At 47.6% G+C, this 23572-nt stretch overlaps 1 protein-coding gene across 1 annotated transcript in view; it reads left to right on the forward strand.

Annotated features, from left to right (window-relative positions):
* The window catches only part of DAAM1 (dishevelled associated activator of morphogenesis 1), an 81715-nt gene that overhangs the window by 21081 nt on the left and 37062 nt on the right, over nt 1-23572 (forward strand). Inside the window, exon 4 of the mRNA XM_057416207.1 lies at nt 14912-15001. Within this exon, the coding sequence (XP_057272190.1) occupies nt 14912-15001 (90 nt within the window). The remainder of the gene's footprint in view (nt 1-14911; nt 15002-23572) is intronic.

Below are 23572 nucleotides of genomic sequence, written 5' to 3' on the forward strand. Positions count from 1 at the left end.
CAGTTTGGGGTGGTTTCTCTTTCTCATTAGAAAGCCTTGATTTCTTCAAGCAACGGCTGGAGGCTGGTCTGGCTTTGTGTACTTCCAGGGTGATGCAGAGGTGTCCAAGCCAGTAAAGCAGGTTGTTCCCTGTAGGGACAAAGTAATTTCACTTGCTAGGCACTCTGCTTCACAGAAATCCTTGGGTGTGGGCTAAAACAAGATTTGGAGAGTCAGGATATTGTTTGTTTATCCCTCCGTATCAAAACTCTGAAAAACTTGGATTAAAAAGAAAAAAGCAAAAAAAAGCACTTTTATCTCCTCTAGGCAAAACCATTTTGGTGTGGTTTGTTGGACAGACCCAGAGTGCTCCAGTCTGAGCTGGTTCAGCAGTGAAATGAGGTTTTTCTATGGAACTTTGATACGTAAGGGGAGCTGTGAGTTGCAATGCTGGTTGGTCACACCTCATGTTATATATAGCATGTCCCATTAGATGCCAGGCAGCATGGGTTTGGTGAGTCAAGCCACTTGGAAAAGGAGAGCTCCAGGTTGTATTTTGAGACCCAGTTTTGTCCAGAACATCCTTCTCCATGGGTGGGCGAGACATCCAGCACAATGGAACACCTTATGCAGCATGGTGTGGATTAGATATCCCTGCAGCAGGACTCTTCTCACAGCAGTCCTGCAAAACGCCACCAGCCAAGTTTGGTTTGTTCAGGTGGAGTGACTGCCTCTGCTCTGCGTTTTTCTCCGCTGATAACTTGGCCAAATCAGATTTTCCTGGGGACATTCTTTCCCATGGAAAACTCTCCCCATGCCCTAGCCAAACACAGCATAAGGGCATGTTGTGCTGCATCTTGGTGTCACTAGCCAGGCTGAAAGAGGCATCTGTGGAGGCTCACATGCTAGAGCCCCACCAAGCCAACGGCGCCTCATTTCAGCCCAGTATTTTCAAAGCATCTCCCCAAAATTCAATCAGGTGCTTTTTGCAGAGGCTGTGCTATGGGGACCCCCTGTGTGCGCAGCATGGCAGGAGCACAGCAAAGCCTGGGACCCGTCAGGTCTGGGTCGTGCTCCATCGTGCTGCCAGGATTTTAGGGGATTTTGCCCAGCCAAGGGTGAGAATAAGACTCAGAGGCAGCTGCTGCACCAAGGGCATGTTGGCAGCAGGGGCCATGCTGGCTTCCTGAAGACTGATGTTATACAGGGAGGGGTACAGCAGGTGCCCACTGTGCTGTGCTGTGCCCACTGTGTGCAAGCAGCTGCAACCCCCTCAGGCTCCCCAAAGCCTCATCAGATCTCAACCTGAGCCAGTGCTGAGTGGGAGGGAGGTACAAGAAGGCAGATTCCCATTCAGGGAAGTGAATTTGTGAACTCACACCCCCCCTTCCATTACAACAGCTCCTTCTTGCTCCCAGTAACCTGTTGGTGTCAGGTATTAAATTTCAGCGTTAGTTAAATGGCTTGGAAAGCATCCCACTGTTTCTGTATAAACCCACTGTGTAACACTTGAAAGAGAGACAGAGAAGGCACTTGGAGGTGCTGGGCTCATTTTTACACCTGTGGGAGCCTGATGCCACCTGGCCTGTCATGCTCAACTGTCTGGAGAGGGATGGGTTGTTCCCACTCTGTGGGACCAAGGCTTCCTCCAAAATCCTTGGTTGTCTCAGTCTGCTGGGTTGAGGGATTTCAAAGAGGTTGGAGGGGATCTGGAGGCTTTTCTAGCTCTTCTCTTGCAGCTTAATAGTGATTTTTCTACCCCATTTGTTCCCATTAGGAACTTTTGAGTGGCAGGGTGGAAGATTCAGGCCTGGGATGGGTGGTATCTTTGGGGATGTTGCAACGGTGGGTTTGGTCACCAGTGTGGACAGTCCTCCTGTAGAGACCAACAATCCAGCAAGGTCTCTGCTCTGCAAATCACAGTCTGCTGCATGTATCAAAGGGCAAAACTCTTTCTTTTTGGAGCCATCCTGCAAAATATTCTCTGGGCATTGGGTATTTTTAAGTGTGCCTGTTTGAGTCAGGAAACATTCGTAGCGTGAGAAACTGGTGATTGTCTCATGCCAGCGGCAGCGGACAAGGGCCTGAGCTGCAGAGGGACGTGGAGCAGCTGTGGGTGCAAGGTCAGCTGAAGGCTCAGTCTGCTCTCCCAGTGTCTGTTTTATGGCCTCCTATATGTTAAATGGACACCTTGGATTTTGACTAGAATAGTTAAATAGAATAGGTAAATAATTTAGGGTTTTATTCCGTGGCCATGTAAATGTTTCTCAGAAGAAACAACAGGGAAGTAGGGGATGGTTAATTTTTTTGCCTGGGCACAAGCAGGAGCAATTAGCCTGGAAGAAATTCCTGATTTCCACCCTGGTTTGCAGGGACGATGCACCCTGTCCCAGCCAGAGTATGCAGCAGGCAGGGGCTTTTCCCTGACTTAGGACAGATGCAGATGTTGTTACTGTTGTCAATGACTGATCACTGCTTCCTCCCAGAGGAGCCTTTTCCCTTTCCGTTCCTTTCCCCCCAGCTGGGCTGAATGGGTTTTCATCAGGGTATTGTTGGGATGTCGCTCAAGCAGGCACCGGCCCCATCTGAAAGGCTTTTCTTTGTGCGCTGTCCTGCTGGGGCTCCGGCCAGGCTCAGCCACCCAGGGAGAGCAGGTGCTGGCAGAGAGGCACAAACAACAGCGAGATGTTTCAACAAGATTTACTGATTTGCAGCTCCCTTGGCTGGGACAAGGCTTTATCATTTCATGCAGCTCTCCTTGCATTGACACCAGTGCATCCTGCTGGCAGGGGGTAGCAGTGTTTGGTTCCTGGGGCTTGTGCAGTGGTGTGATACCTGCCAGGCAACATCCATTGGGTTTACTGAGTTTCAGGAGCCATCAGTTCTCCCATAGGACACATCAGGGGGATTGCTGTATTGTGGGGCTGCTCAGCGCCAGCAAGGGGAAATATCTGGGACTGCACAAGCTGCCTGTGAACCAGGAGAACAAAGCTGTGCCATCTGCCACAGCCTCTTTCAAGAGGCTCCTGTATATCCAGGCTAACAATACAGTGTTTCTTCAACGGCTGAAACCTTGCTTGCACGCTTAGAAGAAAGCACTTGCAAAGCTCCACATAATGGTGCCATATGGTGGATCTTGCCATAACAATCCTCTCTATTTTCTGCCAGCAACTAGACTTTCTACCAGATGGGTAAATGACTGATGTCCTTTATATCTGCTTAACACTCCTTGTCACTCTGAAGTTTGTAATGAAATGCTCTGTGTGTGGTGGTGTGCGTTGGCCCCATGGGATGTGTGCTGGGTTGGGGGGTGGAGGCACAGGGGGATTAAATGGTTTGGACTGGAGAGGGCAATGGGAGCCCCACCATGACCCATGACCCCTCTCTGGCTCTCTTCCCAGTGTTGCAGGTTGCAATAGCATCTCCATCCTGGCAGTACGAGAATGATACTCTGGTGACTCAGACCACCTGTATACTCGGAGGAGCTGCCTGGTCCAGTGTGGCTTTGCTGGCCCCTGGATCATTAGGTACTGCCTTTTTCTGGTCCTGCATCCTTGCTCCCAGCCTCCATCTCCACCAGTGGAGGGATGGGCTCAGATGACATGCTCCTCCAGCTGCTCCTCAAGGCTTGTAGAATCGTAGAATGGTTTGGGTTGGAAGGTACCTTAAAGATCATCTAGTTCCAAACCCCTCCCATGAGCAGCGGCACCTTACACTAGACCAGGTTGCTCAAAGCCGCGTCCAGCCCGATCTTGAACACTTACACGGATGGGGCAGCCACAGCTTCTTTGGGCTGCCCCATGCTTGTGCCAGTGCCTCCTCTCAAATACTTGGGCTTTGAGGAAATTCCAGTTACTGCTCCCGATTGGGCTTCTGAGACTTTTCACCTTTGACTTGGAAGAAATTAAAGCAGTGTCTGTCTAGCTCTGAGTCTCAGCTGTGATGTGCAGCAGCCCATTTTTAGGCTAGGAAACCAGAGCAGGTTTCCTCAGGTTCCTCTGCCCAGACTTCAGCAACTGGTAAGTTTTTGGAGACCTGGAGAGGTGGCACTGAGAGGTGAGTGGCTGTGCAGTGTCCCCAGGCCCCTGGGCTCAGGACAGGTGCAGACCCTTGAGCCTGATGTTGCGTGGGGTTGATGACTGCCTTCACTGGGATTTGCTGGTGGGGAGATATTCACACAGTCTCTGAAGTGCTGGGCTTTATGCCTTCTCCTCCCACAGCCTAGAAGGCTGCTCCATCCCTCCCTGCTGCTTTATGAAGCAGTGGAAACTCTGTAGCCTGGGGAACCGTTAAAGGGTCTCTGACAGCTTACAAGATATATCACAGCATTTGGTTTTGCTGTATGTGGGGCAACTAATGCATTTCACCAGAGCTGCTGTTGGATGCTGTCTGTTAGGAGATACCATCTCATGTCACAGAGATTGATTCTGTGTCACCTTTGAAATGCTTCATGGTAGGTGCTCGGTCTGTGGCTCGCAATGCACCATGTGTGACTGTGCTGCAGAGCTGTGCCCTCCTGCCCTCTTGGTGTGCTGGGATGATTGCTATTTTATATGCTGCTTGAACAGGAGCAGACAACCCTAATGCGAAGGAAAGAATGGTGGTGGGGTCAGTGTGAACACCATTATGTGCTTGCTAATAGCAGTGCTGGATTGGGAGCTTGTTGCTAGCAATATCCAGTTTTACTTAGGAACTTGAATAATGTGCTTTCCCCCTGGTTTCTAATCCAATAAGGAGAAAGTATGAGGTTTTGGGCCTTGCAAAACAACATGGCTTTTAAGTAACAGCTGAGGAATCAGCTGCAAAGTCAGGCTTTGCATTTCATGCTCGCAGGTCAGCTGTTGTTTTTTTCCCAGCTGGTCTTTTCAGCATTAAGGACTTCAGGATTTTGAGAACTGAATGGTGGCCAAAGCCATTTTCCCCTATACCTGCAAAGAAAAGCATTCAGTTAGTACTCAGAAAAAAAAAACAAACAATTGCAGTAGCCCTTGTGTCCTGGGCAAACACCCCCTTCTGCAGTCTGTCCAGGGCCAGATGCTCATCATGGGGCTCCTGATCCTATCCCAGCACTGTGTCTCAAAACCAAGATCCCTTGGCTTATGAATCGCTTTTAAGGAGAAAAACCAAATTATTTGGTAATATCTGATTTTGAATTCACTCTGCAGGGAATTGTGTGCTGTACAAAGGACACTTTAACTGGGCTGCCCAGGTTCTGCTCATTGGACCTGTCACACTCCTATCCCAGCCTGCTGATCACGGTGCTTGTTTTTGTCACTTTGTGGCATTACACCCTCACAGATAATCACTTAAACATGTTTTGATAGGTAAGCATCTGATACAGAAGTTGCACACCTACTCAGCAAGAAAATTAGGGTTTTCTGCCTACATGTGTTCCATGCAACTGAATGAAGTAATCCACCAAGGAGTGCTATATTTCAGCTGAAGCATTCGTGTAATTGCAGTATCTGTTACAAGTACAAACTAGTGTGGGGGCTTGCCCAAAAACCATGTTGCTTCCAACCTGCAGTTCTACAAAGGAGCCATGTTACAGCACAGTATGAACCCCAGCTGGAGGCAGCAGGCATGTAAGAAACCCTTTTGTTTCCAGAAGAAGTACAGCTGAAGTAGGAAAATTATATGGTCGATGTGCTAAATGCTTTCCACTTTGCACTTCATAAAAGAGGATGCCACATCCCTGGGAGATGCATGGGCAGCTCACTGTGTGGCGCATCAGTGACCTTAATTGGGGCATTCAGGTTTTTGGCTAGCACTGATTCCAAGTGTTTCTGGCACAGGTCACCATGAAAGGTATCAGCCTCATTGGATGGGGAACCTGCCACAGCAGTGGTCTTCTGACTACTTGGTGGCTGGGTGGTGTTGCTGGAGTTACTATCAAGATTGAGCATGTAGGTTGTGCTTCATCACCAACCTCAGCAAGATGTGTTCCTGCAGGCAATACCACATGCCTGCTTCATGTCCATTTGCAGATACAAATAAAAGCTGTTCATCCTCATGTAATGTCTGTCACCAGCAAAGTCTGGGCATTCCTTAGCATTCAGGCATCACTGAGGTCAGCTTTTGGCAGCTTTGCACCTGATTAAGTTCTTAAAAAGGATGCCGGGTGTGACTAAAGCGAGAGTTGTGTGGAAATGAGGACCGGTTTTTCCGTACAAGCTATGGCTATGCAAGGAGTCCATTTCCACCTTATGCTGCCCATCAGAATTAGGCTGTAGCTGGTTCCTGCTTCCCTCAATTAGAATCATAGAATCATTAGGGTTGGAAAGGACCTTAAGATCATCTAGTTCCAACCCCCCTGCCGTGGGCAGGGACACCTTATGCTAAATCATATCACCCAAGGCCTCGTCCAACCTGGTCTTGAACACTGTCAGGGATGGAGCATTCACAACCTCCCTGGGCAACCTATTCCAGTGCCTCACCACCCGAACAGGAAAGAATTTCCTCCTTATATCCAACCTAAACTTCCCCTGTTTAAGTTTGAACCCGTTACCCTTTGTCCTGTCACTGCAGTCCCTAATGAAGAGTCCCTCTCCAGCATCCCTAAAGGCCCCCTTCAGATACTGGAAGGCTGCTATGATGTCTCCACGCAGCCTTCTCTTCTCCAGGCTGAACAGCCCCAACTTCCTCAGCCTGTCCTTCATGTCCTGTGAGCAGAGTTGAACACCTTGAGAAGCTTTCGGAATTGAATTGGCATGAGGCTTTGTAGCCACTAGTTCCCATCCAGCCCCTTTTTGAAGCCCTTTCCATGTGTTATGTATGAAAACCTTGGAGCAGTTTAGCCCTAGATCAACCATGCACAGCTTTCCTACACAAGCATCCCTGTCAGGCAGGGGACATCTGAAGCCACACTTGACTTTTGGCTTAACTTCCAACTACAGTAGCATTCAGGAATGCCAGCAGCAGAGGTGGTATCTAAAAACCAATTAAAAAGGGAGCTGCTTCTTTAGATCTGTAAATAGGTTGGAAATCTGTATCTGAAACCTTCGTATTTCTTTGCCAGCTCTCTGTGGGTACACCCACCAAAGGACAGGTCATATCCAGATGGGGTTGGTTGGATTTAATCCATTTTAACTATCACAGTAGTAAATAATGAGCTAATACATCTTGTCTTTGTTTTCAGAGTTTATATTCCATTGTGTGGAAAAAGTGCACTGCCCATCCACATGCAGGGCTTCTAAATCAGAGGGTGTTCTTCAGGGTAAAATAGCATAGATCAATAACTCAGGCTGGAAGAGTAGCCTGTGTTAATTAAAATGAGGGAAAGGCTTTCCAGTGATGTTGATGAAAAGGTCACAGAAGGCCAAGCTCAATAAATTGAAAAAAAGTAAGTATATATGCAGTTATAGATATATACACATACGTGTAACAACTAAAAAGACCTAGAAGCCTAAGTGCATGCTTTCCTTTTTAAATGCACTACTATTGGAATATGAACAACTTTAAAAACTTTTAGCCTATTAAAGTAATTAATTGATATTAAAACATTACATGCTGTCTGCCTCAGACAGGTGTTTGAACTGATGGGAACATGAACCAGCTGCAGCTAGAGTTTATTGAAGAGCGAAATCAGCTATTGATGGCCATAATCTTTCTTGCCGAAGAAAGGAATATATGTTTTATTACATCTGTCCAATGTGCTCAGATCAGTAACTGAAAACTGCAGAGCAAGGTGGACTGGGGTCTTTTCTAGTCTAGCACTAAAAGCGTGGGAGGTGGCTGACTGTGTAAGCACTTTGAAGTGCTATACATGTTATTCCTTGTTGCTGCCTCTCATTTCCTTGCTGTAAGGAATTTCCTTTATTAAAAATATTCATTAAATGATAAAGGCAAAATTAATAAAAATCTTCTATTATGATTATTCATTAAGAGATATGAATAGTTGATTTTTTTCATGTTCTGTAGTTCCAGCTGCAGGTTGTTGTGGGTAAATTAAAAATAGTGATAATATTGGCTGGGGTCAGTTTGCCTGAGGGGTTGTTTTGAAGTTCTCAGGGTACTATGGCTGAAAAGATGTGTGCTAGGGAAGAGGTATTTTTATTACTATTCCTAAAAACAAAAGACTTTATTCACCACTTTCCTGTTACAAAAAAAAACCCAAACCAAAGCAAGCCAAGATAAATCTGTGTATGTTGAGAATTGTAGTCGCCTGAATGAATGTTGCAGATAGAGGAGGGCCTCCAGTGGTGCAGGATGCGTGTGAAGGTGGTTAGTTGTTTGCACTGTAACAGCCACTGATTAATAGGCCTCCTTCTTCAGAAATGAGCTTTAAGTAAAATAATGAGCAAAGCAGGATGGATTGTGAGGTGGAGATTGTGGCACACCAGCAGGGTGGGCAGGCAGTCTTGGGCAGGCAGTCTCAGGCAGGCAGCCGGCCGTGTGGGCAGCAAATTCGTGGAGGGGGAGATGATTAGATGAGGAACTGGGGGGGAAAAATGGTGATTGCCATTTCCCTTGACACTTCAGTGTTCTGGGATAAAGCAAATTGATGAACTTGGAGAAGAATGCCTGGAAGAGAGTGAAAAAGCGATATGACCCCTGAGAAAGGAAGCTGCTGCAGGGTTCAAGAGGCCATTATTTATTCAATTCTAAATTCCCGTGCTGTGACAGTTAATGCCAAATGTTGCCCAAAAGTTCCTGCTTGTTTGGGGTGGGGTTTTTTTTGTGGGTTTTTTTTTTTTTCGTATTTTTTGTTTGTTTGCTTGTGTTTTGTTTGGGTTTTTTTCTTTTTCTGAAAAAACTTGTATCTCTCATGCTTTATTTGAGGATGCAAACCTTTGCCTTTACATACTGTGGTCTCACAGAAATTTCTAAGCTCTCTCTATCTGTCAGGAGTAAATTCACTTGATCTTTATTATTTATTGTATGTGTGTATATATACATACACACACATACATATAAAACTAAGAATAAGCCAGCAAGTTGTAATTATTTGTTTTAATGTCAGTTAATGGCAATGGATGACCTCTCTGGTTCCCCTCATCTCTTCTGTGTGTTACAGTTACACAGTTTATTAGCCAGAAAAGTGCATTAGACTCAAGAGTTTTCACCTTTTTTTGTACAATCTCTGAAGATATTTTGAGGGTGCAGACCTGTATGGTGAATTGTCCCTTACTTAATCCCTACTCCCCAACTACTTCATGCAGAATGTTTGGTGGCCTGTGGGATCTGTGGGATGTTTCCAGCCCAAACCATTCTATGATTCTATGTAGAGAAGGAACCTGTCATGGTTGCACTGAAGTGTTGCAGCTGTGGGTGGACAGTGCTTGGGCTTACTTGGCTCTGAGAGTCTATCCTGGAGGTCATTTCTAAAGTCAAGCTATTGGCAGCATCCTTTTGGCCTCCTGCTGTTGTCCCCATTAAAGCCTGTGGCTCTTGCCCTGTGGCAGACGCTCATTGAAACATCCACTGTGGCATGGGCAAAGTGTCAGGAGCTTACACCGAGGAATATGCTGTGAGTCTGGGGCTGGACTTGATGCCTTTTCTGCTGGGAGGATCAAGCATTTCTTCCAGGCGCAGTGCCTCACTTTTCTGCTTGCTCTGGCTTTGCATTGAAAAGGTAGTTGGAGACTACGGTGGCTGAAAAAACAGAGAGGTCGTGGGGTCTCCCTCCTTGGAGATACTCAAAATCCATCTGGGCATTGTCTGGGGCAATGGCTCTAGATGGCCCTGTTGGATCAGGGGGTCAAACCAGAAGACCTCCGGTGGCCAGAGCTTCTCATACTACTTAGTTGCCAGCCTGGGGAGGTACAGACCATGGGAACATCTGCCACTGTGTGTCCTCCAAGGGAAAGGTGTAGATTACTTGACAAAAGCTTTGGCCCCTGGGATTGTTCTCACAGCATGCTGGGCTGAGCCACTTGTTTCTAAGGTACCTTTAGGAGAATGCTGTGGGATCACCTTCACTGGAGCTTGTGCTATGTTCAGAGGGAGAGGTTTGCCTGGCTCGAACAGAGAGCCGTCAGCAAAGCAAGCTGCAGGGAAGTACTTTACTTCCTAGAAATAACAAATACACCCTGAGAATCAAATCTCCCTATGAGTTTGTTTTTGAATCATATTTAAATGAAGATTTAATGTGAAAACATGTTTCCTGATCTAAAGGTGAATAGTTTAACTGTACAGGACAAATATTTAAGAGTTGCGTATCTCTTTCCAGTAAAAACACTCTGGGCAGAGATTTCCTTCTGGTAGCAAAATGAGGCTGTTATTTTATATGCCTTTGACCAGATTCCAAAAAAAAGTTTAAAATAGTGAAGTTGGCAGATCCTGTTACAGGAGGCACCCAGGTGGAAGAGGCAGAGCTGTGAAAGGTGAGGCTACAGTGAGGAATCAAGGGTGCTGGGGTGATGGACACCAAACCACGAGTTAGCTCTTCAACAGCTGCCAATATTGCTTGCTATAGCAGGAGTGCATGGCTTGCAAATGACCTATAAAATTAATTGCCAGTTAGAATCACCTAATTAGTGAGCTCATGATTATTAATTGAAGGCACATACGGGTTTGAGGTTTTGCACAGCTTCTCTGCCATGCTATAACTCCACCATGCATTTGCTGCTACAGGCTTTGTCAGAGCTGCATTTGCATGGTGGGCTGTGAGCCCCCAGGAAATGTCTGATGTTCCTGTCCTATCTCAACCTTTTGAAGGGCAGTTTCTGAGCACTCTGCCTGGGACCAAGGAGTACTTTAGTGAGTGAAGGGCTGGAGGTGGGTGTGGGAATCCCCATGCACATAAAACCAGTGAAGACCTGACGCCTCAAAGTTAAGTCACTGTTAGAGTGCAGAATAACAATCTGTTTGCTTATAGAATCATAGAATAGTCAGGGTTGGAAAGGACCTTAAGATCATCAAGTTCCAACCCCCCTGCCATAGGCCAGGACACCTCACACTAAACCATGCCACCCAAGGCTTCATCCAACCTGGCCTTGAACACCGCCAGGGATGGAGCATTCACAACTTCCTGGGCAACCCATTCTAGTGCTTCACCACCCTTACAGTAAAGAACTTCTTCCTTATATCCAATCTAAATTTCCCCTGCTTAAGTTTGAACCCGTTACCCCTTGTCCTGTCACTGCAGTCCCTAACGAATAGTCCCCAGCATCCCTATAGGCCCCCGTCAGATACTGGAAGGCTGCTATGAGGTCTCCACGCAGCCTTCTCTTCTCCAGGCTGAGCAGCCCCAACTTTCTCAGCCTGTCTTCATATGGGAGGTGCTCCAGCCTCGAGATCATTCTCGTGGCCCTCTTCTGGACTTGTTCCAACAGTTCCATGTCCTTTTTACGTTGAGGACACCAGAACTGCACACAATACTTCAAGTGAGGTCTCCCGAGAGCAGAGCAGAGGGGCAGGATCACCTCCTTTGACCTGCTGGTCCCGCTCCTTTTGATGCAGCCCAGGATACGGTTGGCTTTCTGGGCTGCAAGCGCACACTGAAACCTGCTCATGTTCATTTTCTCATCAACCAACACCCCCAAGTCCTTCTCCACAGGGCTGCTCTGAATCTCTTATCTGCCCAACCTGTAGCTGTGTCTGGGATTGCTCCGAGGCAGGTGTAGGACCTTGCACTTGTCATGGTTAAACTCCATGAGGTTGGCATCAGCCCACCTCACAAGTGTGTCGAGGTCCCTCTGGATGGCATTCCTTCTCTCCAGGGTATCAACCGAACCACACAGCTTGGTGTCATCGGCAAACTTGCTGAGGGCGCACTCAATCCCACTGTCCATGTCAGTGACAAAGATGTTGAACAAGACCGGTCCCAACACCGATCCCTGTGGGACACCACTCGTTACTGGTCTCCAGTTGGACATTGAGCCATTGACCACAACTCTTTGCTTGCAGCCATCCAGCCAATTCTTTATCCACCGAGTGGTCCATCCATCAAATTGATGTCTCTCCAATTTAGAGACAAGGATGTTGTGTGGGACAGTGTCAAACGCTTTGCACAAGTCCAGGTAGATGACATCAGCTCCTCTACCCCTGTCCATCAGTTCTGTAGCCCCATCATAGAAGGCCACCAAATTGGCCAGGCAGGATTTCCCCTTAGTGAAGCCATGCTGGCTGTCACCAAGCACCTTGTAGTTTTTCATGTGCCTTAGCATCCCTTCCAGGAGAATCTGCTCCAAGATTTTGCCAGGCACAGAGGTGAGACTGACTGGTCTGTAATTCCCCGGGTCATCCATTTTCCCCTTCTTGAAAATGGGGGTTATATTTCCCTTTTTCCAGTCATCGGGAACTTCACCTGACTGCCATGATTTTTCAAATATGATGGCTTAGGAACTTCATTTGCCAGCTCCTTCAGGACCCACAAATGGATTTCATCAGGTCCCATGGACTTGTGTACATTCAGGTTTTTAATATTATGGTGATTTTTTTACTTGCTGGGTACCACATAACATTTATATAAACACCTCTCTCAAGCATCCTGTAAGATATCATTAGTTAGGGGTTGCTGAGTGATGCAGGACTGCAATGGCTGAACATGTAAGAGCTGGGGCACAATGAAATGTGCTGTGTGAGACTCAGAAGCAGTTCTGCAACTTTTTGGATGTGTTTGCGTGTTGTCATGTACCAGCACCTAACACGTTGTTCTGCTTTATCCCTTCTTGCTCCTGCTTAGGCTTCAGCTCAGTTTAGGGTTTTTTTCTCCCTTAACAAATCTCCAGGCGTGCACAAGTTGTGTTTTTAGGGTATTGGCATCTTGAAAGTGTCAGTGAATATTTTTCTAAGGACCTAAGTACAGATGTACATGGCTGGTGTTTTCATGCCTGAATCCCAGATTTACATGGCAGGGAAGCAGGGTCACAGAGGAAGCACTTTCTTGTGCTTACTCAAACCCTCACCACAGAGTTAAATACTCATCAGGAGATGCTAGTCCTCTCCCACATTCTCGGATACACTTTTCTGATCAGGTGCATTTCATCTGGGTCCCTGTCTCAGGTGTTGTCCCATTTGCTGCCTTTAGACATGCAGAACTGGGGTGGAAGCAGAGCTTGGATGTGTGACTGGCTCATAGCCTGATGAGACAACAGCAAGGGGCATCAAGTGCAGTTTTGATTTTGAGACATGGAAAGGTGCAAAGGCTTGCACAAGGCTAAGGAGGAGGTCAGTTGCTGGATATGAATCCCTGACCTCCCAAATTGTAAGGAGGTTTGAAAGCAGTGTTCATTGCAGGAGTCCTTCAGCCAGGTTATCCTCCCTGGGTGCAGGAGCAGGAGAGTTGTCTCAGATTGGGCTCAGGTTTTCTCATTCCTCACTTCTTCCCAGGTCTCTGTTGCAGCAGCATGTTTATTTTTGTTGCAAGGGTGTCTTGCAAGTCTGCTTCCAGAGCTCCACTGATGTCAGTTCTGTGCAGCACTGTGGTTTGTAGAGTCAGTTGATACGTGGGGAAAATGTCAAGGGAGAAGTGACGCTCCTCCATGCATACATAATGGTAAAAGCTCCACAACACCTGTCCTTTTGAGGAGTAATTTCATTGAGAAGTTAAATCAATACCTGAAATGTCTGTATAAGCCTTTCTGAGATGTTCAGGACCGCGGTAGCTCTCCATCGCTGCATGTCGTGCTGGAGGGCCCTTGGGTTTGGGTTATAGCTGAAGGCTCTGCTGGCTACTGGGTGCAATATGGGCTTTAATTAGATCAGCTGAAATTTCTTCATGGCCTGCAGGCTTGCTGATGCAGGGACCCATCTTTCCCCATAGGCATCTTGCTCAGCCTTTAGCAAATGGGGTTTTTACCTTTGATTGGTACCCCCTGGAGTACCAGGGGCCACCAGCTTTAGTTGGTTAGCATTATTTTTCAGGCAGGGAAACTTTAATGGGTCTTCATGTGGTATCTTTACTTTTTTTCTTTTTTTTCTTTCTTTTAGCTGCTGGAATTGTGTAATTTTTAATGGGGATCCTCTTACTTAAATCCACTGGCTGGGTGGGATGAGTTGGCAGGGCTCCCCTGTGACCTTCTGCAGCATCTCCAGCACTCCCACTGCTGAACCAACACCCCTCCAGCATGAGGGTTGTCATTGGTGGTGGTGATTTTAAGAAACATCCATGATTGTAAGATCAATGTTGGCTTTAGCAATGAGCCTGCCAGCCCTGACTGAATGTTTTATTTAGTTCACTGATAAAAGCTTTGACCTACATCTAGCACCAGAAAGCGATGAGGTTTTGATAATACTGGCAGAGGGCATGCTGCTAACCGAGCCTCCAAGTTGCAAATGGAAGTGTCCTTTAAAATAACATCAGATAAACCAGTAAAGGTTCCAGCCAGTAAACACCTTTATCTCTGCTAGGCAATATATAGTCCAGTTTTCATGGAGAGGGTGTGCCTCTTTATGAGCTATAGATACTAGGAAAAGAGCTTTCTATTTTTAGTTCTAGAAAAACAAACCAAAAGCCAAAAAAACTCCCACAGTTTTCAATGATATGAGGGTGTCAGCAATGGAAATGGGCTGGACCACTCAGGATGCTCAGTGAGCAGTTATCTGTGGTGGTAAAAAAGAAAGGTCCTGTTTGAATTGTTCTTCACTGTACATGTCTTAGGTGCAGTCTGTCATCTGGAGCTCTTGGTCCTCTGTGCAAGGTTATCTTGTGGCCAGCTGTAACATCTCAATGGAAGTCCATTCGAAAGCGCTTGCTGTCTTTAAGAGCAGTGAAGGTGATGTCCCAGAGGAAGGAGGCAGGGAGGTTTGCAGCCCTATCCTCGCAGCAGCTGGCTGCAGCTCAGGAGTCAGGGGGAGGTCAGCAATGGCAGGATGAGAATTAGCATCATTGCCCTGACAAATCAATAGTCACAGGGCGATGCTGCAGGACCACTGCTGTTCTGTGGCACCACATTGATTTACACTGCTTACTGGGGGGGTTATGTCTGTGCCGTCACCCATTTGTGTACTCATGTTGCATGTTTTGTGGGTTTTTTCCCCTCTCCAGGATGAACTTGACCTCACGGACAAGCATAGAGAGGCCATGTTCGCACTGCCAGCAGAAAAGAAGTGGCAGATCTACTGCAGCAAGAAGAAAGTAAGAGACCTATCTGCTCTGTGGTTGGGGGCTGAGCCCTCTCCCTCCCATTCAGGGTGGGGAGGAGATGTTTTTCTCTGTTGATGTGTGGGGAACTGATTATAGTCTGCCTGAAAGCCTTCCCCTCTGCTGGGTTTCCAGTTTGCTGCCATGAAACAGGCTTGGGCATGGTTTTTGTCCTCTCACCAGCTCTTCCTGGAGGAATGCACAAATGTAAAGTGCACTGGAAGCCATGCCACCTCAGGTGGAGCTGGTGGAGCTTGCTTTTAGGGTAAGATGTGTCACCCTTGGGGCAATGAAGGGCTCTAGGCTCGTGGATGTAACTGAGATACCACTGATAAGAAATGTGTTGATGGGAGTCACTGATCTGTGGGCCCAGCTCCCAGCATGATGTGTCTGCTCTGTGATGTTGCCCCGTGGCTATGTTTCTTAAGCTGAAACCATGCACAGACATCTTCCCAGTGCAGAGATATGTTGATGTTTGAGCTTGGTTGCATCATGCTTTAGATAAAGTTCAAGAACTAAGGTTTGTTTGTATTTCTGCTGGTAAATCAATTCCTGGGTGGTCAAAGTCTGTGGTGCTCTGTACAGGTTCACAGTTGCGGCATGCAGCGATGCTGTTGCCAGCTCTCATAGTCCATTCGGGATGGAGCAGACTGCCTCACAACCTTTCTTCCTCAGTTTGTTTGGGATAATTGTAAGACGTTCCTGCTCATTGCAGGGGGAGTAGACTAAATGACCTTTAAAGGTCCTTTTCAACCCAAAGCATTCTGTGATTCAGTTTGTAAATTCACCACTGTGTCCCCGAACCTGGCTGCAGGAATTGGCTCAGCAGCGCTGGCAGTCCCCTGGCCCTGCTCAAAGAGCACTCACTGCCATTAATGCCTCTTTTCTCCTGCTGTAGCAGTGGCACCAGATTTTCCAGCCATATTTTGGGCCAAGAGCAGGCTTACCTTGCTCATGTAGGATTAGGTTTTAAGCCTCTCATAAATACCCCTGAAATCCCTATATTATTGTTAGACAGAGGCCTGCCATGCCTGAGATTTAAATCAGAGGGGAGGAGAGATGTTAACAAATTACAGGCACTGGTCTGAATCAACAAGAAAATAGGCAGGGGATACTTGCTCGTCACTGCCTGTCAGATAAGCAGAGCTGTGCTCTGGTGCATCTGGATAAGGGGAGACAACAGAGACTTAAATCAGACAAAGCCACGCAATTATTATTTTGAGTGGAGATTACATGCTGTCTAATCTCCTGAGGAAGGGTTTAGATGGGGCTGATGGTGCCTCTTTCCTGTTCCAGCACCTCCTGGCCCTTGTGTTTTTTTAAAAGCTGTGCTGCAAAAGTCATGCTTGCAGAGGGAGCCACAGAAGCGCCCTGTGGCATCCTCAGAGGTCCCTGAAGCAAGCACCCATCCAAGGCTTGATCCTGGCTGCCATAATGCTCTGGTCCTCGTTCTTCTCCTTCCCTATTTGTGATGGCATTTCTGTGAGCTGCAGAGTGTACATGCCACTGCTTGCTATGAAGGAGATGTACTGGTGGAGACTAATGCTTTTCTCCTGCTTTTTAAATAAAAATGAGCGAGACCATATCAAAAGAGGCTCCTGCAGTGGAAGAAGCCAGGACTCACGTGGGCTGGAGGTCATGTCTCTAGGCATGGCAGGCTCTAGGCAGTCCTGCTTCTGTGTGATGAGCCTACCCCAGCAGCCTATGGTATCCTACCGTGTACATATGTTTTTATGAGGACAAATCACTTACATGGTTTCTTGGCATCAAGGAGAGGGGCTGGGCTTCTCCAGCTGTGAGCAGTGGCTGGGTTTTGGCTGAGGTAGTAAAGCTGGAGATGGGACAGTGGTCCTACCTGCCTTGGCTGCAGTCTCTGTGTTGATTTGAAATGCCCAGGGTGTACCCAAACCCTTTGGTCTGCCTGTGTTTAGTAGCATATTGTTGTTTGAGATGATGGTAACACCCAGTTTCACCTGGGGAGTCCCAGGGCGCTGGCAAAGGTCATCCATCGCAGGCAGCTGCCTGACTTACCAAGCATCCAAAATTGTCCCCTGAGCAGTTTCTTTCCTCTTTCCTCTGCTGCCAGTTTTGGATTCTGTTGGAAAAAGACTGTAAAAAATGAGGTGACTTCAGTCAGAGTGTCAAAGCCCCCAGTTTGTGGTATTCCTAATTTTTAGCATTTTCCCTGTTTTCCTTGTGGTTGCTGTGCTCCCTCCGCAATGGCTGAGACCAGTAGCAATGACCTGTGCCTCAAAAGAGCAGCATGAGGCCGGACAGAAACGCTGCCCAGCCTTCTCCTGATTCCTCAAAACCCAGCTTTGCTGGGCTCCAAAATATCTTATGCTATGGCCATAGCCCATGCAGCCAGGGTACTCTCCTGCATCCATTGATGGCAAAGGTGTGTGCAGCACAGAAAGCATCTGAGTATCTGTCTGTTGAGCACATTCCCTGCTGTCATGTGCTGTGTTTGATGCTTCTGCTTTGCCTTTGGTGTCATCCACCATACTCTGCTCTTCAGAGCACATGACAGTTGTGGCATGTTTTATATATTCCCATGATGGGCAAGGTGTGGTAAAAGGTGACCAAAATGACACATTCTGTTGTGGTGGGTTGTCCTGGAAAGGGAACTGGCAGCAGCTGGCCTTGGCAATGCTTGTTGAGAGGATATAAGGGAAAACTGGCTATTCCCCAGGCATGTTTCCTTCTCTGGAGTATTTCTCCCTGGCCTACAGCCCCATATCCTGGTTTCTCTGCCCTGCAAGCAGCTGTTTTTATCCCAGCCCACAGTATCAGCTTGGTAGTGTGAAGGTTTTGTCCTCCCTGATTCTCCATCCATGGAGACACTGGGTCTGACCTTGGCTCTGCCCCTGTTTGGAGCGGGAGGTTTCACTAGATGAGCTCGTCATGGTCCTACCCCACCTACATCAGCCTGTGATGCTTGGGGTAGGGCAGAGAGATCAAAAGCATCTCATGATGGGGGTTGGCAAGCTGGTTGGCAGCAACCTGAATGGGAACTGAAGTCAGTCCAGCAGCTGTGCAGTGTGTGGGTCAGGAGTAAGATTTAAAGATTATTAGAGACTTCTTTGAAGTTGTCAGCCCTATCTACAGCTGTAATAAAGCAGGGAACTGCAGAGGTAGGGATGCATTAATGGTGGGATTAAATCTGTTTTTAGAAGTGGTATTTCTGGACCATGACTCTTTTCATACCTCATCCTGAAATATTTCATTCCCTGCTGGTCCTGCTCTCCAGGAGAGGATATTGCTCAGAAGCACAGGGAGGAAGCAGGAGGGTTTCCAGCTTTACTGTTTTTTTGGCTGTGGGTTTTCTTCAGTGGAAGAGGATGATTCAGGATGGCCTTTGTCAGGAAGCCATGCTCCAAAGGGAGTTAATAATTAACACTTTGCTCTTAGTTTGTAGCAGGAGGTTTGGTTACTGCCAGCCATACTGCTAGTATGGCTGGCAGTAATGGCATACATCAAGCTATTAAACCAGCTTGATGGGTGATCTTTATGAGCCTCAAAATCTGGGTAGATAAAGGGGTGTTCAGGTAGCGGCTCAGCGTAAATAACTGGGTGGAAGGGTTTGGTATCAAAAACCAACTCTTGCAAATGCAGAGTCTGGCTCTCTCCCCCTCCCTTTTGCTTTGTCCAAGCTCTCTGAGTATCTGTAAAGTTAGGGTAGGGAAGAAATGACCTGCAGGGATGTGAAGTGATGCTGTACTCATTAAGCTTGTGTTGAAAACCTGCTGGCATAGCTGACATTGGCTGCATACCTCTCATCAGTGTTAAGCTGTCCCCCACAAGCAACACTTGCATCTAAAATTTGCCACACATCCGATAGAAAACCAGGATCCCTTTGCGTTAGGAGAACTCAGTGGTTGTGGTGCTTTTGCAGAGAATGAGGAATAATGTGATAAATAGGGGAACGAATGATGGCTCTCCAATAGTACTATTATTTCCCAGCCAGACAGCCTCTTTCTCCTCCAACCGTGACTTTTCACCCACTCCTTCCAGAGACCTTCTCTTTCCACATTGCTCTTCCGCTTGTCCTGCTCAGTCCTGCAGCTCATTCATGGGACTGGTGTTGCTATTTCCTTTGTTTAAAAACCATACCTTTTAATTTCATTTCTTTTTCCTACAGTAACAGAACTAAGAGCAAAAGCCAACAAAGATGGCATGCACGGGGAGGAGGAAGAAATATCTTGGCATTTTGCCATGCTCCTGGGTCACCTGGGATGGATGAGAAGTGTTTCATAGCCCCTGGGAATCCAGATATACCTGCTGTTATTGAAGCAGCAGGTTGAAATATCATCTCGGGTGTCATTTTCTCAGGCTGACCAAGAGAAACAGGCTCTTTTCATGGCTGGGGGTATTTTTCAATAGGAAATATTTATAGTTTGTGTCTTTAAAGGTAATTACCTTTTTAGTTCCAATCACAACATGCTTTTGTTTAAGCAAGGTTTTTCTCCCTCTCCAGCCAAAAAATGCATCTGTTAGCAATCTTTTTGGATTTTAAAGTGAAGCTTTTCAAACAATGAACCAGCTGACTATGAAAGGCATCTGGTCATGCTACATATGCTTATGGGAGCATAATTTTTAAACACTGGGAAATGTGTAAGAGGGCATGTGTGTATTTGTAGAGAGGGTATAGGAAGTGTTAGAATATGGAAAACTGGAGTGGTCTGGGATGGGACAGTTTGGACCCTGAGATCCCAACGTGGAGAGAACCTGATGAAGTTACAGTCCTTTGCAGCATTGCTCCAAGGAGAAGCAGCTTTAGTTGCATCATTGAGGTTTTGTTTCAAGGAAACCCGGGTGAGCCAAGCAGCTGGATGGACAAGAAAGAACCAAGGACTGCTTTGGGCTAAAACCTCCACTGAGACACAACTGGCAAAACATTGGCTGTGTTGATAGAGATGGGTTGGATTTAAACTTCCCGTGCAGGCTGCAGACCAGTTGGATTTAAAGCTCATCTGCACCACTGTCTGCTTCTTTTTCTACCTTGCGAAACAGCATCCAGGTGGATCAGTGGCAGCAGGCAGGGAGGGGACGCTTGCCAAAACGTGCCGGGCTACCAGCTGCCACCAGTTTTCCCTTGCTCTGCCATCACGGAGCAGCAAGGGATGGGGGAACACTGCAAAATTCCCTTCTGACTTGGTTTCACCTTGAAGGATCTAACCTGGTGTGTTGGACATCAGGTCGGGGAAAGCTGGCCAGCTGCCCTCCAGGGCTCAGTTGGAACAGCTCCAGATCCATCACCACCCCAATGGGCCATGAGTGTGGGAAGGAGGCTGCTGGATCAGATGGAGATGTCACCTGCAGGCTGGGCATCTAAAAGGTGTCACTAGAAGCTTGATTTGGAACTAAAGCAGTCGTAAGTAAGCATTAAGGATCTTCATAGCTGTCTTTCTCCTCACTGCCATGGGGACACACTGTGAGCAGGAAGGTGCTCCCCACAGCTGGGTTCTTGCAGGTCAAAATGGCAGGAGCTCATGGAGATGCACCTTCCAGGTATAAATAACAAAGTGCCCAAATGGAGCCAAGACTGGCCTTCAAACTGCTTTCAAGCCACCGCTGGCTGAGCCACCACCTCCTCTGTTCTGCTGCCCAGTGTCCCAAGCACACTTCCCAGCAGGAAGAGCAAGGGCATTCTAGCTGTGGGAGCTGCCGACACCGCAGTGTGTGGAAGCCACACTCCACAGGCTGTGGAAGCATCTGGTTTGTAGCCAAGATGTGTCAGGTTTGGGGAGCATAAAATCTCCCTGGGAAGAGCAAAGAAATGGCTGGAGCTGACAGATTGGTGACCTTCACTTGGAGAAGCTCTGGCTAATGAGGCATCTTGACTGGCCGCTTCTTTCCCTGCGGCACCTGGCACCAGTGGAGGGGATGGAGCTTCTTCATCGGGTTCACACCACAGCACACACCCCCCACTGCCACAGCAGCTTCCATCAGCCCTGTGCACGGAGCTCAGGGCAAGGGGGCAGCGGAGGTGAGGAGAGGGCACTGTGATGCCAGGGCTGCAGTGATGTGATGTGTGGTTTTGCCAGTCCCTGGAAGGAAGAAGTGGGTATTGTGGAGAGTGGGTGCAAATGAGGAGAGGGGCAGGGCAAAGATTTCCCCGACTGCCCGACTTTGGCATTTCCTGATTTTTTGCAGCACAGCAGTCTGCAATGGTGTGTTGGGGCCACTTCCCCGAGGACAGCAAGAGATGTTCATACAAATGTTACAGATGAGAAGGGATACCCGTCCCTGCATTGTGCAATTACAGCCATCAGCCTGCCTCTAAAAGAGCAGCTCGTAGTAAGCTACAGCATGGCACTAGGCTGTCAGCAGGGTTCCGATCAGCTCTCACTTGAGAGCCAACACAACAAAGACCTAAACACGGTGCAGAGAGGAAGGAATTGAGTGATGTTTATTTCCCCAGTGCTGGTTAGAAAGGATGCAGTGGCCCTGGAGAGCTGATGGTGGTGGTACTCAGCTCTGCATCTGGGCATCCATCCCTTGTTGAAGGCAGGCTGCAGTACTCACAACCCCAAAACCCATCCTGGGTGCTGGGAAACCATCTTACAAATACACCCTTTCAAACCATTATTCCCAGAGAGGTTCCTTCCTCCTCCTGACTCTGAGCAAATACTTGTGAGTCACTTCCCTCCAGGCTCATCCCTTTGTCAGATTTCTTTACCACCACCGGAATGCACTAAAGGACACTTACCAGTGTGCTGTAGACCATTACCCACTATAATTACCACTGAGCAATGTCCTGCAGTGAGCTGGGAGAAGCCCGTGTCCTGATCTTTGCCGGCTTTATTGTGCAGTCCCCTTTTGCCTGGGAAGCTGCTTTCCAGTGAGCCTGGGCGGCCACTCATCTGAATTAATGAGGTTCTGCTGCACTTAATTGAAAGTGCTCTGTAAATTGGGGGTTTCAGGGAGGAAATGCAAGAGCCCGAGGGAGCCGAGCAAAGGGAAATATTTATAATGCAGCATGTTAATTATAAATGAGCAGTTTAGCCAATTTTGTTGTTCAGCCTCCTGCTTCGCCCCCTGGAGACCTTTATTTTTTTGCTCCACTGCTTCTTTTCAGCCCTAAATGAGCAGCAGGTCCAGACCCCTTCCTGCTTCACAGGTGTTCACACCATGCTGGAAAGTCCATTCCACAGCATGGATCTCTTTTGCTGCCCAAATCTCTTGACTGGGTGCATCTGGACACCTCTTGATGCTGTGCTGTGGTGCGGACCTTGTCACCCTTCCCATTTGGTGTCACGGCTTGAATCACATTATAAGGAATGCTCCTTGTAAGAGGATGCTGATGGTACCCTGGGGTGATGGGGAGGACCTCCAGTGACATCTCCAGGAGGTGACAGGAGCTGGTCCCTTTTTGAACCATATTCAAGGCACACATGGGTGCCCCAGCTCTGCCATCCCCCAGGGCACTGTTTGCATGCCAGCCTCTAAGTAGGGCAGGACAGCTGGGAAAATCAGAATCTTTGCCTTCAGGCTTTGTGCGGAGCCTTGTCATGGCAGAGCATAGGAACACTTGGAGGGGTGGGTGTGGAGGGCAGGTGAATCAAGTATTTCGTACAGAACCTCAGTTCTTGGCAGGAGAAGGAAGGGAGAACAACCCACAGTATTAAAGTAGGGGGCAGGGGTTGTCAGGTCCCTTGTTGCTCTCAAACTTCTTTCGTCCCTGTCCCAGAACCAGGCACAGCGAAGAGTCAGGTCTGTAGGGACAGGCTGCACTTTCTGGGAGGGAACTGAGCCCTGTCCAGATTACCTATCACTGACTCGGTGTGTTCTCATCTTGGCAAACTGCAGCTTGGGAAGTTCAGATGCACAAACATTTTCCACATATGCTCTTGAACCACAGTAAATATTTGGGATTTGCTTCTTGGGCTTGTGGAAATTAGCCGGAGGATTGGTAGCTGTCTGCATGCACAGACGTGTGGGCAGAAGAGTAGGGTGTCCAGCTCCCACCATCACAGACAATTGCGGTGTAGGATGACCTTTGCAAACATCTCTTAAAGTCAGGGAGGGGGTAAAACTGTGCATCGAGTCAGGCTGTGAAGTGAAGGTGTTCCCATCTACCAAGGGAAGATGTCCAGGATTTGTGTAGTATCGACTGACTCCAGCCTAAACCTGTGTGGCATTTCTGCTGTGACTCTCTTTCTTCTTTTGATACAGTGGGCTGATTTTGAAGTATTCCCTCAAGATCTGCCTTCTTGCTCCAAGCAGTCCCTGGGAACATGCAGTGTTGCTTATCTAAGCCAGACTTAGAAGTCCTTCAGTCATGTCCTGCAAGAACACAATATAACCTGAAAACCCGTTGTGGGTCCCACCAAATGCAGGGCATTGTAGACCAGGATAACCAAATGAGACTGCATCATTCAGTTGCATAGATCATGGGCCCAGGGCTGACATCCTTTAACAAGAGACATTTTCAGGTACATGTTCCCTCCTAACAACTAAAGAAGCCCTCAGAAGAGTTAGAATTAGAATTAGAATTAAACTTAGCTAGAGGTATTAAAGATAACAGGAAGGGCTTCTACAAGTACATAGCAAAAAAAAAAC

Source organism: Pezoporus wallicus, unplaced genomic scaffold (assembly GCF_028554395.1).
Source record: "Pezoporus wallicus isolate ANWC-B61680 ecotype Strahan unplaced genomic scaffold, APGP_CSIRO_Pwel_v1 scaffold_2146, whole genome shotgun sequence".
Taxonomy (NCBI): domain Eukaryota; kingdom Metazoa; phylum Chordata; class Aves; order Psittaciformes; family Psittacidae; genus Pezoporus; species Pezoporus wallicus.